Source organism: Rhagoletis pomonella, unplaced genomic scaffold, assembly GCF_013731165.1.
Source record: "Rhagoletis pomonella isolate Grant_MI unplaced genomic scaffold, Rhpom_1.0 Rhpom_scaffold_00007, whole genome shotgun sequence".
NCBI lineage: Eukaryota > Metazoa > Arthropoda > Insecta > Diptera > Tephritidae > Rhagoletis > Rhagoletis pomonella.
The window spans coordinates 35,135,248-35,150,515 of NW_023458561.1; the positions used below are offsets into that span (position 1 = coordinate 35,135,248).

At 33.5% G+C, this 15,268-nt stretch overlaps 1 protein-coding gene across 4 annotated transcripts in view; it reads right to left on the reverse strand.

Annotated features, from left to right (window-relative positions):
• Positions 1-15,268, reverse strand: part of LOC118742690 — a 208,132-nt gene that overhangs the window by 121,981 nt on the left and 70,883 nt on the right. For all 4 annotated transcript variants that reach the window (XM_036474948.1, XM_036474947.1, XM_036474951.1 and 1 more), the window contains exons 4-6: positions 817-938; positions 524-608; positions 366-444 (exon numbers count right to left, since the gene is read on the reverse strand). In XM_036474948.1, coding sequence (XP_036330841.1) covers positions 366-444; positions 524-608; positions 817-938 — 286 coding nt within the window. The remainder of the gene's footprint in view (positions 1-365; positions 445-523; positions 609-816; positions 939-15,268) is intronic.

Here is a 15,268-nt window from a genome sequence, read left to right on the forward strand (position 1 = left end):
TTTTTTTCCAGTATTTTTTAGTATGCGAAAAAATAATTATTTAGGAAAGTATTGTAAAATAGAATCACAAAAAAAAAAGAATTAAAAATTTTAATAAATAAAATTGCATATTCAACAACAAATGAAGACAAGGGTATGAAAAAATGCGATGCATGTAGGTCGGTAGGAAAAACTGAGTCGAAACAGTGAGTCGAAACAGAAACAGAAACAAACGCATGTACTCGTAGTATGTAATGAACCTTAAGGTAACATAAGTGTTAAAGAATACAAACCGCTATCATCTAAATGTAATGATGAGTTACATGAATGAATGTGAATGTGCATGAGAATATTGAATATTGAATAGGAATAATTGAAATATTAACCTGTACACATGGCTTGCATAGATTGACACACAAACCATCGGAATCCTTGGAATAATGTTCAACAAGTTCTTGGAGTGTTCTGCGAGAAAAACAAAAAATATTCGAATGAATAATAAACGTTGATTAAACGCATTGATTGAATTTTCACAATCACTCACCTAAAAGTTGTGCGACGCGCAATAAAGAAGCCACCCTCATCCAATTGTCGTATACGGTAATGCTTTACTGTGTCACCATCACGTACTGTCAATAGAGAAATAAAAATTAATATTCATCGTAAAGTATGTACTTATATACATACATACATATTTGAAAATGCAATTAGGCGTACAAAAACATTAAAACATTTGCAAATTGCATGCACGCTGCCATCAGGGTTTTTCTAATTCCAATTTTTTTTTTTTTTTTTTTGTATCAATATAATTGATTTTTTTTTTTTGCTTTTACTCACCCGATAGTGAATAGTCGTTGTGACGACTCTCAGAGTCGCGTATCAAATATGCGCCATGTTCATTTTCTGGCAGTAATAGTTTCTTCTCAGCCTCGATTCGTTTTATCTTACGGAAGTACCAACTGTAAAGATAATAGTAAAACGAAATCAAATGTAATAAGTCATAATTTTCTATTGTTAATTTAAAGAAGAAGATGCCGTCGGCTTGCAGCAGACAAGGAAATGCAATAAACAGCCAATTGATCGTTGCAAATTTGCAAATAAAAATATGTATACAAAAAAAAAAAAGTATAATGAAAAAATTAGCAGCAAGATAAGCTACCGTTTGTTGCCTTGTGATGCAATAGGCCACGCTGAGTGGGGAGAGCCAACTCGTTGTTACTGAACGTGAATGATGGTCAAGAGTGGGGTAATAAAATCTGCTAGCATTGTTGTGACGGCGTTAATGAAGCGCAGTAAAAGCCGACTTGCAATAATGACGTAATTTCGTGTGAATTGTATGCGAAAAATGAATTTCATCATAAACGCGTTATGCATATGTAGTATATATATAGGCTAAGAGACAAATGTATCAAATATATATGTATGTAATTTATTATAAAAAAGTACAAAAAAAATCTAGAGGAAAAACAAAGACTATTTCGATCCAGCTCTGTTTGCTCGGAGTGGGAGGCAAAGTTTATGCATTGAAATCGAATGGAGTGTGTGTGGCCACAAAAACCAAACACATTTTTTCCAAGCACTCAGGCAATATTGCCCATTGTTCTTAAGGCTCTGAGAGAGGATTTAGAGAATAGGTACATGGTAATTTATTGCTCCTCTGCAAACTTACCAGACCCTTTAATGAGCGTTAACTGTTTGTCGAGGGAAAGACAATGTAACTAGATATGCCATTCAAAATCTGGCTAAGAGGCCGGACAGCGGCAGAGTAAATCGACGGCTCAGTGGATTATAGCCCTATCTCAGCAAACGGTTAAAAGCTCCCTAATTCAGAATGTGGTTGAAGAATGCCGTACCTCAGCAATCGGTTCAAAAATTACCTATCTCAGCCAACGATATAGGGCGATTTCGAAGCGGCAGCTAAGATAGCGCGTTTTTTTTTAACCAAATTCTGACCGGGAGCCGAGATAGGCCGATCTTCCACTCAGCCGACAAAATGTTCTGTACTATCCTCATTTTCCAAACAAGATGCACATAGTAGATTGTAAATTATGCCTATAATACACATACGTACATATATCGTCACCATGGATTGAGCTCCGTAATCAGTCCTTTCAAGGCTCGTAGATCACTCCTTCTCTGTCAGAGAAGGAATTTTGCTACTATCCGGATTAACGGCGATTGATAAAAATTGTACGGCAGTATTGCGGACTAAGTGATCCGCGAGGATGTGGGTTCGAGTGTCATGGCAGAATTTTTTATTTTTTTAACTTCCTCAATTATTACATTTATTTATTTTTTAACGTAATTATAGTTGTTGAAGCCTTTCTTAATAAAATTAAACTCTAAAAAATTTAATCAAAAATAACGAAAAAAAAGAAAAGTTTTTTAAAAATCGCTCGGAGTGGGGATGGAATCTGTGTGCTGCTGGGTTGTGGTTATGGTTCGCCCTGTTTGCTCAGAGTGCGTAGTATATACAGAAAATATGCACAAAGGAATTTTCCTGTTACAAAAAAGAACTTCAAAACCCATTAAGTTTTCAAAATATTTTATATGGGGAAAAAACATCTTTTGCTAAAAATGGTATATAATTCTTGAAAATCAATATTTTTCGATCGGAAAACTCTCTTTCTGTTCAGTAGACTTCCAATTATAACACCCTATGGTTTATTTTACAACAATAATCAATCTAATACTAAAGATTTTTTATGGATCCCCTCATTGTATTTTTTGTATTTTGAAAGAATTTTCCGATCGAAAAATATTGAGGTTTAAGAATTCTATACCATTTCGCGAAATATTGTTCCACATATAAAATACATGGCAAGAACTGCCATCTTAAAAAAAATAATATGGCTTTTAATGGCTAATTAGGCTTTTTCCCCTAATGCACAACCACCGCCCAGGCTCATTTGGCATGTTTCATCTATTCTACTTTCGTTACGTTTTGGTCAGTGTTGTCATCGAAAATACTCCTAATCCGCATAAAGTTTTAGAACTAACCCGAGATAATTCCGAATTAAGCAGTTGATCTGGATAAACGCTGCCGCATGTCTATGCCTTTACGCATGCTCTCTCACACTAGATTTTTACGGAGTAATAGTACGATGGACGCCGATTAAGAAGAAAAACTAAACTACCTAAAATGAATTTAGAGTGTCTATAGAAATTTCATGATCAGAGTATAACTTAAGACCCGAGCACTACATCGACGGCGAAACTCCACATCATTTTGTGCATGCCACGGTCAGATCTTTAATAGCAACGCCGAATTTCAGTAGTTCAAAGGATTTCGAAGTTTATGATATAGTATCCACGTTTCTCCATAATTGGTCCAACTAGTAACAAAGAAAGAATTAAGGCTAAGGAGAAGAACCTATAAAAAGGTTGATCCTCGGCACCAGCATATGAGTCAGAAAGCAGAGGGGGGAAGAGAATTTCGGGAAGAATGTTGAAGGTGAGAGACCATAGCTCGAATTAACCGCAAAGTCGTTGCGATGCATCGTAACTCGTATTTCGTAAAATGATTGCAATATTGCATTTGCCTTTTTTAAGCATAAGAGAGCTTCAACCTATTTACATATCGTCCCGCTTATGCCACAATCATAAATGTGTAAAAATGAAAATGTTGGGAAATCATGGTTGAAAGTTTTTTTTTTATGAGACTTAACATTCATGTAATTGGTATTATATTTTGGTATAACATAAATAGATTAACCTTTAATCAAGTCAACCATATAACTCAAAATCGTTAAATTTGCACATTCATGCAAAAATAAACATTGAGGGCAAGCATGTGAGAGCGCTCGCTGATTTAAGTTTTACCTAGTCAGCAGTTATATGTTTTTTTTAGTTTAATTCTTAGAATCGCTGAATAAGCAAGCTGCTGCAATCACTGCTATTGCAGAACATTAACACGGGGTAATTGTATGTTTTTGTTTGTTTCATTTATTCAAACGTTTTGTTACTTAGTGTAGCTGCAATAAAAGATTTGAGGGAGAGGATAGAGGATTACTTCTGATTAAGAATGCAGCATTTAAAAGCTTTAGTTTGCTGAACGCTTTGCAATATTTGACTAATGATATACAGTCATGAGAAAAATTATACGGACACAATATTTTGACCAATTTTAAATATTTTTCTTTTATTTTTTTGTATAAAAATGCAGCTTATTATAGAACAAAAATCATATACATAAGTCTAAATCTTAAACTTTGTAGAACAATTCAAGAAAATTGTATGACAACAAGAAACTTATTAAGACACAGTTTTATAGCCCATTAAATTCTAGCTTGATAAAGAGCAAGTTTCAAGTGGCGAAGAATTGGACGTTGTTTTTTGATAATTTTTTATTTATTTTTTTTGCTGGCTTTTTCTTCCATACAAAGTATGCTCCACAATTACTTTTATATGGAAGAAAATGCCTACGACCTTCAGCAAAAAAAAAAAATTTTAAAAATTATTAATCTACTAAAATTTAATAGCATATAAAACTGCATACATTTTTTTTTTTTAAACTGCACAAAAGTTTAAGATTTTTTTATGAAGTTTGAAATGAAGCACCAAATACAAAAAAAAATAAAAAAATAAAAATAACAAGTAACTTTTAGCAAAAAAAAACGACTTAAAAAAATATATACATATATTTCATGCTCCAATGATCGGATCTAAACCAGATTAGTATGGGACCACCTCTGATGCCAACTGTGATGACCACCTTTCCGATGCAAAAAGAATTTTCGAAATCGGTTGACATGGTCCAAAGTAATACGGTAACATAAAAAAAAAAAAATATTCTGACGAACTGATAACCTCCTCCTTTTTTGGAAGTCGGTTGAAAATAGTCAAAACTGCTCAAAATGTCACTTAACTTAATTAGACTAAAATTGTATGGGCTACAAAATGCATGCCCAAAAATGTTCTAAAGATTCAGATTTAAAACTTGAAATTTTGATGAAAATTTGTTGATTTTTTTCTAATTTTTTACAAAGTTTGAAACTGTGATTTATATGGTTTTGGTTAAAGCTTGGACAATATTTTTATAAAAAAAAAGATCTAAAAACAAACAATTTAACACGAAAAACATTCTGAATATTAAAAAACAATCAACACGGTGGTGTCTTGTTTGAGTCACTGTATTTAGTAATCGTATATGCTTGCACCGTTTTCTTGCCCTATATTATGGAAATATAAATAAACATTACAGAATATATATTAAAAAAAACACAACAAAAGACTCCATTACTTGCGTTCTTAAAACTGCTTTGTCATAACGCTAACATTGACCTTAATATGAAAATCTTCACAAAGTTAAAATTTTATCAGTTACAAGCCATTGTATACGCGCATGAGCAATGAAGTTTACAGCAACGCGTGATGTAAAAGAGTGTGGTATTACTAGTGAATACATATATTTGTAAGTATAAAACCAGTGAGATGTCAAAAAGTAGGAATAAAGTTTCGAGTCACAGTTGCATGTCACCCAAACAACAACCTAAGTTTAACCACTTAAAGTAAAGGCATAATAAACAAATAAATTATGAATGTCATGCTTGGTCTGCCGCCTAAACCAAAGTTGCTGGGGGTGGGAGAGGGGTAGGGGGAGCGATAGGGGCAACTAGAAAACTTATAGAAACGGTAAAACAACAAAATCGGCTACACATGTTCAACTGTATGTAACCCACTGTAGGCTACAATAAACAGCACCGGTAGCTGCATAGTTACATATGTCAAAGATATGTATGTATGTATATATGTACATACATATGTATTAGTAGTCATAGTGGCAACTGTAATTGATTGTTGATAATTTTTATTAGACATTAATTGGCAGCGTAAATTGTTGAGTGCCACTACATACTCAGAAGAAAAAAAACGAACGCCAGAACTCGCATTCATGCACGCTACTAGTACCCATAACTTTTAAAAGTGCTCTAAGTCACTTCATATCTCTTGAGCTTAAATTACCGGTTACTTGTAACCGAATACATCTGTAAATCGTTCTATCTGCTTGAACTAATGACAACACCTTTTACCTTTGCTTGATGAAGTTGAACGAATAGCCCACGAGTTCAGATACAGGTAAATTATCATTGAAGCATAAAAAGTGTGAAGTGACTTAGACCAGTTTCAAAATTATGGGCACACACATATGTAGATAAATATACTAAACGATTTTTGTTGCAAAGGTTCGTGTCATTTTGTCATCTTTTCGCTAATGTTATTAACAATTATAAACAGTTATCACTAGCTGAACATCGATAGCTGTATGTGAACGTGTGCAAGACGGTGCCAGTTAGTCAGCGATGACTTTTATTGCCTCAGACATAGGTAATAGCCATGTAAGCATGCATTTAAGTAGCGTTTTAAGTACTATTCTCAGCTACTTGCTAATTTGATTTGAGACGACAGATGCTTATTTGCTTTTATAGTCAGCAGTTTTTTATGGTTAGCTGTAATTTTTTTCGAGAATTCTAAAATTTCTATATACACTTGTAAATTTAAATGGCTTTACAAGCACAAATAAAAATGCAATCTTCCATTGCATACATTGCATTTACATATTAAAAGTAAAAGTTTCACTTTTTAAAAATGTTTACACACACACATACTTTTTCGTAGAGGTTTTATAACGAAAGTTGAGTCAGATTTATTTGTTTAATTTTTTTTCTTTTGATACATCATTTAAAAGGGAATACCTACGTGCTTACATACATAGTAATACATACATATGTACATATGTATATGAATACCTACATACATATTAGTGGCACAGAAGACTTTCACTTAAATGCATTTGCACATATAAGTTCATACATACATACAGTGGTGGAAGAGGTAATAGAAACTTTTTATTTTGATCAGTTTTGACTAAGTATATACCTTTTGTTTATTCTATGTTTAATATTTTTTTTATAAAAGTCTTACTGGAATCGTCGTCTTTTGTGTCAGAAATTGTCAAAATGTAACTAGTATGTTGTAGATATTTCAACTCAAAATATATTCTGTATCCTTATTTCAAAAAAATGTATAAGTGCATATGTATGTAGATACTTTCCTATTACACGAAATTAAATTTCCTTCCATCATTCGCCTGAACGTATATATGTATGTACATATGTTCATCCATATTTAGAATAAGTTATTTCTTTTTCACTAAATTGGAGCACGAATACAAAAAACTATTTGCATTCATTTCATAAAGGACTCTATATTAATGAGAAGAGAGATAGAAAACAGATATGTACAGCAGCATAGAAGAATAGCAAACATACTACATGCAATTTTCCGAATTGTGTGAATATGTATACAAAAAACTCTGAATAAAATGCAACAGAAAGTAGATGCCCCATGCCCCATCATGGAAACTCGAAAGTGAATGGCGTGAAAAGTATGCATATCAGATATAAGACTCAAGTTAAAGCCTAAAAGCAGCAGGAAGATAAGAATTACATGTACAAAAAATTGGCCCAATATTAGGGTACGCCTTAAAATATCAACATCTAAATTTTGTGTGGGGCATTTTGTTCTGCCTACAAAATAAAGACTTAAACGAAAAATTCGAAAGTTTAAAATAATTTTTAGGTCACTACCAGGGTTTGAAAAAGTTCAAATTTGGATACTTTACATATGTACATATTATTGAAAACGGTTTATGTATATAAATTCACATTCATCGCCAAATGGATTCATCATGCAATCCTAAGCTCCAAAGACAGCAATTTCTTTAACTTTTTTAGGATAAGTGCAGCAAATTTTTTTTAATTTTTTCCAAGTTCTATAACTTTGATTTAAAAATGATTATCTTGAAAAAATACACAGAAACTCATGTATAAGACAGAGTTAGTATGCACTTCCTGAGCTAAATACACATTTTTTTCCAATTTTTTGTTTTTTGTTTTTACACTTGTTGAGATAATGGTATTTTTGTGTGTTTACAAATCTGAACAATACCAATCGGCCCGGCCCTTCGTTTGAAAATTTACGAGTCAAACGACATACAACTTGTTTTGATCGAACGAAAACTTGCTGAGTTATAGCCGGTTAAAGTAAACCCTTTTTTGTCGAATTTTTGCGATTTAAAAAAAAAATAAATCAAAAATAAAATCAAACCTCATTAGCGTCCTAAAATGTATTTAAATTTTATTTTTTTTTTTGCGTAGAGCAAAAACAAAATTTAGGTGTGTCTATTTTAAGGATCACCCTACTAAATATGTATAAATGTGTATTTTTTGTGTATGTAACTATGTGTGGAACATATGTAAGCATGCTAGAGACGCCATAAATTATGGCTGTAGGCTTGCCTCTACATATGTAACTTCACACTAGAATTGGAACGCATTGACGCTGGGTTGATGTACCGGGTCCAGCTGGAAACACGCGCATCAAAAAAATATGTATGTATGTATAAGAATGAATATAGCGAAGTGGAAGTTTTGAAAAATAAGTATGTTCTATTGAGAGTGGTTGGAGAAGGGTAATTGAACACTTCTTTTTTTTTTTGTATAAAACTAAAGGATAACGCCGGAAAGGTTGACGAGGTTAAAGTCCAGCCATTAGAACGTTGGCGCCAGCTTTCACACACTTATGGCGCCTTTAACTCGTCTTCAGTGTTTAAGGCACAAAGACATGCATACATATGTACATACTATGATTATACAATGTATATTTATTATGGTGCTTTGCCAAAAAAAGTTGTGGTTTTTCCCTCGGAAATTTAATATATTTTTAGCAGGGATGGTAATCGTTATGAGTAAAATAATTTAAATCAGCATTTAATCATTATTTTATTAATTTTATTCTTTTCGCTCAAAAATAATAACTATTATTTGATTTTTATTTTTTCGATCACAAATAATGATTATTTTATGATTTTTATTTATTTTTTCTCAGAGATAATAATTATTAATGAATCTTATTTTTCCACTTCAAAATAATGATTATTTATAAAATTTAAAAGGCCCTATAGACGCAACTTACTGAAATTTTGACCTGAAACTTTTGGGAATTATTCCTTTTATTAGGGTGTGGCTACCTCTGTACAGGACACGTCGGAAATCACGCTGGTATAGCTTTTGAGTGAACGCTCATTATTATTATTAAATGAAAAAAATAAAACCCATAAAATAATCATTATTTTTGATCGAAAAAATAAAAATCAAGTAATAATAATTATCTTTTTGGTTAAGCTCGAAAAGTAAAAATCATTGCAAATTACAGTAGGATGTACGAACACAAATACGTGAGTATAGTTAAAATTGTTTTACGGCGATTACAACCTGTTGATTTCTTTTGGTTAAAATTAAAAAAATATGTAATGATTATTTTCCATCCCTGATTTTAAGACATCCGGGGAAATACTTCGGAAACGTATTAAGATTTATCTCAGCTGGACCGATTTGAAAATGAGTTAAAAAATCTAATTTTGATTCGGTTGATACATTTTTTTCAACATACTTATGCAGACTTTTGGTTCCGGTGATAAAATTTCTCAACATTTTTATTCAAACCGTTCGAGCTTAACCTCTTCTATAACACGAGGTTATTTTTTTTTTTTTTTTGAAAAAATAATTTTTTTAACTGATTTTATATATAAAAACTTGATTTTTTGGTATATTTTCAAATCGGTTCAGGGATTCTGCAATCTTAATATTTTTCCAGAATATTTTGGTTTTGGAATATAATAGCTTTTATAATTACAACGGAAGAACAGAACGGACTTTTTTTTTGTATGAAGAGTGATGCACCCTAATGTACATATACATTACACATATATGTGCACGAACGGTTGAAGGTGCTTGGAGGCTAGCAGCACAAAAAATGGTGAAAGGAAATAGGGATAAACAAAAAGTAAAATAGGAAATTCTTGAAAGAACTTAAAAAACTTGAAGGAGCAAAACCAACTAGTATTTGAGGCGGACAGCGAATGCACTGCTACTCGCTCGAATTTTGCAAAGCAGCAGTTTGAGTTTATTAAGATTTTTCATTTTTTTTTTTGCGCTTTGCTTAGATTTGCCACATTCTAGCTTCTTATAGAGTACCTACTCCTTTACTAAGCAGAAGAGCGTGAGAAGTTTGCTGCCTTGCTGTAGCAATGAAGATGTGCAAGGAAAGCAGTCAAGCATATGAGTTAATATGTAAGCATGAATGCAGTCTTTTACAAACATACAAACATATGCATGTAGTATAAAGTTCGAGCGCTTTAACGACAAGAGGACTACAAACTCATACATGGCTGCTGTCTGTCGAGTCCAGCTGGCATGCCTATGGAATGTGCAACACTACTGCCACTGCTGCCACTTGCAACATGTACACAATATTTCATGTTTTATTGTATTTAGACATGCCACATATCGGCTAAAAAAGGAGGTGTAAGCGCTTATGAATGCACTTACATCGTTCTAAAAATATATCTATGAATAAGCGTATATTTATTTGCTGGTCGAAAGACCAAAAGAAAAGTGCAAATTAAAATGACAGAATGTTGCTTGGACGCTGATGGACTAGCAACGGATTGGAATGAATGCACGCAGAAGAGTCTCAGGCGAAAAAAAAAAGAAAACTAATATTTATTTAAAGCCTGGCAAGGTAATGAATGCTGCAACGCCTTAATGAAACACATCATGCAACCAAGTACTGTAACATTTTTGATTTTTTCTTTCCTTTTCACTCCGTAATAACAAATCAACACAGCTTTGGCCAAGAGCTAATTAATGAATGCTTAGTCGCCAATGCACACAAGAGCCTACGGCTCTGATGCTTCGGGCTGTCAGGCATTTTATAAACAGTTTTAAGTTTAACTCCTCTTGGGAAATGGCACGTCAGAACGAACAGACTGACTGACTGACTGACTGACTGACACTCCATTTGCGGCATTAAAGTTTTTAAATGCGTTTAAATTGCAACAATATTATTAAGCGGAAATCAAATGGAAGGAGTGAATCGAAACAATTATGAAAGAAAAGTAAAACGCTTTTGAAGCCTAAATACTCCTTATAAAAATATTTAAAAAAAAATTAATAAAAAATATTTTGAAAATTTTTGTTTGCATTTCAAAATATAAATTTAACAAAAACTTGGTCGTATAAAATTTTCAAACGCCATGGCTAGAAGGGAGTTCTTAGTAGTATCTCGTGCAAATGAGTATGTAAAATTAGTGCGGGTGCCGAATCACCCAAAATTGCTTAAGGAAGCAACAAATCTAGGCCATACAGCTAAAAATGCTCAACAGACGTACATACACTAGGCGACAAATGAAAGCGTATACACCGTGTTCTAATATAATTATAATTTTCATTAAAAATTTTTTGTATTAAATTTTTATTAAAAATATTTTATTCTATAATATTACCCACATAAACCAAAATTTCATCCTTTATATAAAATACTAAAAAATTAAAAAAATTTCACCAAAATTTCAAATTTTTATTCAGAATTCCCAGAAAATTTTTAAGTATGCAATTTTGTGCGGTTCTAAAAATTAGGAATAAAAAATTCAAAATTTTTATGAAAATTGTTTGAGTTTTAGCGATCTTTATATAAAATGTGAAACTTTCATTTATATGGTTTATATCATAGATTGAACTATATTTTCATAAAAATAATTGTGAATACTGTATTAGAACAATGTGTACACTTTCATTTGTCGCGTAGTGTACATATGTAACTCTCGATTACTCGATGATAACTCCTACAAAAAAAGCAATAAAAATAAAAAAGGAAAAGGTCATAAATCAGAAATCTCAGGAACGATGGCGCCCATACTGCATATCACCAAATACCTTCACCAGAAGCTATAAAATTACCATACCAACTCGACAGGGCTGGATAAATATGTATACCGATGACTCCAAACTCGACGAACAGGTCGGAGGGGAAGTCTTCATCACAGAGCCGAACATCGTTTCGGCTTCCTGACCACTGCAGTGTATACCAGGCGAGGGGTGATGGCTATTCTGCAGGCCAATCAGCGCCTAGTAAGAAGACCCAAGCCGCCCTAAAAGCTCTAGAGTCATGCGTGGACAACACAAGACCTCTCACTGAATGCCGCAGATCTCTAAATGGCCCAGCATTGTAATATACAATTCATATGGGAGTCTGGACACCAGGACATTAAGGGTAACTGCAAAGCTGACGAATTGGCCAAGAATGGTACGTCTGGTCTATTCTTCTGGGAAGGACCATGTTAGGTACCTATGCCAATTTCTACCTTTAAACGTTCGTTGACCTCTACACAAAATTCAACATTAAAATAAAATCGATTAAGCGATTTGTAAGAAAAAAGCAGGTATTTAATATTTACTAAGGCTTGTTAAAAATGTTATGATTCCTGAGAGGGAAAGACAAAGGATACCAAGTTTGGTGCATTGATTGATCCAATATTGGTGGCCGGCTAGTTTGTACTAAGATTTCGGAAAAAGTGTTCCAATGAGCACATAAAAACCATATTTCTAATGAAAATTTGTGCAATTGAAATCTTTGCTCAATGAAGCGGATATGGTCCTCAATCTTTATCTAGGCCTTCCAAAACGTAAACAGCACAGCTTTTTAGAAGGTGGAAGGATTCTTAGGCAGCAAAAGTATCTTACTTCATAAATACATAACATAAGGCGGGAGAGATTGCTTAAGGTTTAGTACTATAGAACGTAATGGGTCGTATAATAAAGATGCATCTCTTACAATTGCTTAGTGCTTTAGAATGATAGTTTGATCTTTGAAAAAACAATCAGCCCACAAATTTTCAAATTTATATTTTTGATATTCTTTTCGAGCGCTAGTTATTTCAGCAAGCTATATAACTATATATTCTTTTCTTTTTATAGATGCACTATGAGGCACGATTGCACAGCTTATTTACCATACTAGCCAACGACAGCATAGAGAGGTCGGTCGGTTGATCAGGATGTGGCACACAAACAGCAAATCAAATCATATCAATCACACTCAGCACTTATGTATATCCGTTTACGAGCGAGGAGCACACACATACACCACCAACTAACATGCATACATATGTAATGTATTTTGTGTTTTAAGTGGCAATTTACTTGGTCAGACATTGTAGTTGGCTATCGTCGCCAGTTGATTGATTTGCGGTTAGATAGTGTTGCAGCAGCATGCTAAAAAATGCATATGCAACATACATATGTATGTATGTGTGCGATTGTATGTGCATCGGTGTTGCAGCAATTATTCACAATTACCGCCACTGCTTCAGCGGAGGTGCATTGACCAGTTTTATGTTCGCTGTATGGCTATTTTTAAACTCTAAAAATAGCTACCTGATAGCCAACGAATTGCAAAGAAACTAAGAAAGTAGTAATTTTGAGAAATTTAAAGCAAAAAAAAAATATGTAGTAGCAAAATTGCATTGAAGAAATGGCAAAATTGGCATATTGAGTTTAACAGGAGATGGATGGCTGGTTGGCGGCGCGAAAATTGGGATAATATGTTTTTGAAATGATATTGTGGCCAACAGGAAAGGAAAGTTTAGCATTGGGAAAGTTGAAAATTTATATTTTTGTACAGTTGAGGAAATAAAAAACGCTGAAATTAGTTTTAAATAAGAACGCGTGTGCTTAATCTTAACGGTAAATTGGTACTAAACGACATATTAACCATATTCATAAAATATTCATCATTTATCGCAATCGATCTATTTAGCGACGATTTTAAACAATTGATTTTTTTGATAAATGTATAGATAAAACCACCAATGGATTTTTGTGTGCAATTATCGATACATCCTTCGAGCCTGTTCTCGATATACTTACAAAATACCATTGTTGAAATATTAATCTTCTTAGATATTTAAGATACAAAAATATATTTATCGATAAATACTTTGTAACTGTTAACGAAATTTTTCGATGATTTAAGATCGAAGTGGAGGTGTCTCTATTTACGTGTACATGGGCATTTATAAAAGCTGCCATTCGAATTTATATTACTTTTTTAAAATTGCAATACACTCAGAAAAAATTCAGCTAAATATAATTCTCTTAACACGAGCTGGGAACCACATAATGTAAATATTTACAACCAAATCATGTGTTGAAAGAAACATATTCAGTTGACGTAACTAAACTCTTTTCTCGATATAAATTGGTCTGCTATTCACCAGGACGTTATCCTGGGTAGGAAGCTATAGTGGGAGTGCAATGTGTCGGAGATGGGGCCTTTCTCGAAAGATATTCTACTGGCTGTATGAATGCATTATCAAGAAAAGTATGCTGTGTAAGAGGTAATTGTTTGATCAAATTAACTAGAAAAGTCCATATTAGTTGCAAAGTTAGAGCGCGTTCAAAAGTATATTCTCTTTGCAGTAAACTGGGCGCTCCGAACTACACCTTTAATCCGGCGAATCGGCGCTCGACGAATTGTGGAAGCTTCGACATCATAACTGAGAACACTAAACGAGACTTGCCGCATCTGACAGCGAAAGGATCCCTCTCAACACACATCCATCCCAGGTATGAGTAACAGAGAGAGAGGGCCAGCCACTGGGGCAGAGGTCCAGTAAACGTTGCTTAGTAGAGTTTGATGAGAGGTTTTCTGTCCGACGGTTTTCTGCAGCGCGTTTCACGCAGATAAAGGGGGTAACGGAATGGCTAGCGTACCAGTGTAATACCAATTCGAAAGAAAATATTGAGGCTGATAGCCGTTTGAAAGCTAAATATCGACGCTGATAGGCAAGCAGCCATCGGACTAGTCCAGAGTCGACCTCTCTCTCTCTCTCTCTCTCTCTCTTTCGACTCACAATACTTCCAAACTAGGAAAATTCCGATACCAGGCCATATGTACATTTGCTAGGCAGGGCAGTTATGAGGTTATCTCCACTGGAAGTTGAATCTACGGCCTATTTCTGTACAGAATTTTGTGTGCTATCAGGATTCCTCTCGTCTTCTGTAGGTGTTAGCAGTGCGACGAGGCGATATAATCTCGGCAAAACACCTAGGATCGCATTTTATTAAAACTCCCGAAAAACTAGGGTAAACATCAGCTGCCCAGGGTACATCATCTGTGTGCATTGTGTGAAATATTCAGAGAGCGCCAAAATACTATCAAAATAAGCAATGTTTCATACTAAAATGAAGTCAAACAATCTGTTTACTCTTTTTATTACAATTTCAAATTTTTGAGTTATTGAAGTTATTTAAGAATTGAAGTCGGTTATGTTTTTCTTTGCTTAAAAATTATTATTTTTACTTTCCTTTTGAGTTTAAGCAATCTGATAAAATAAAATAAAAAGCGTTAGCGAAATTTTTAAAGAAAATATTACTGAAAATTGAAA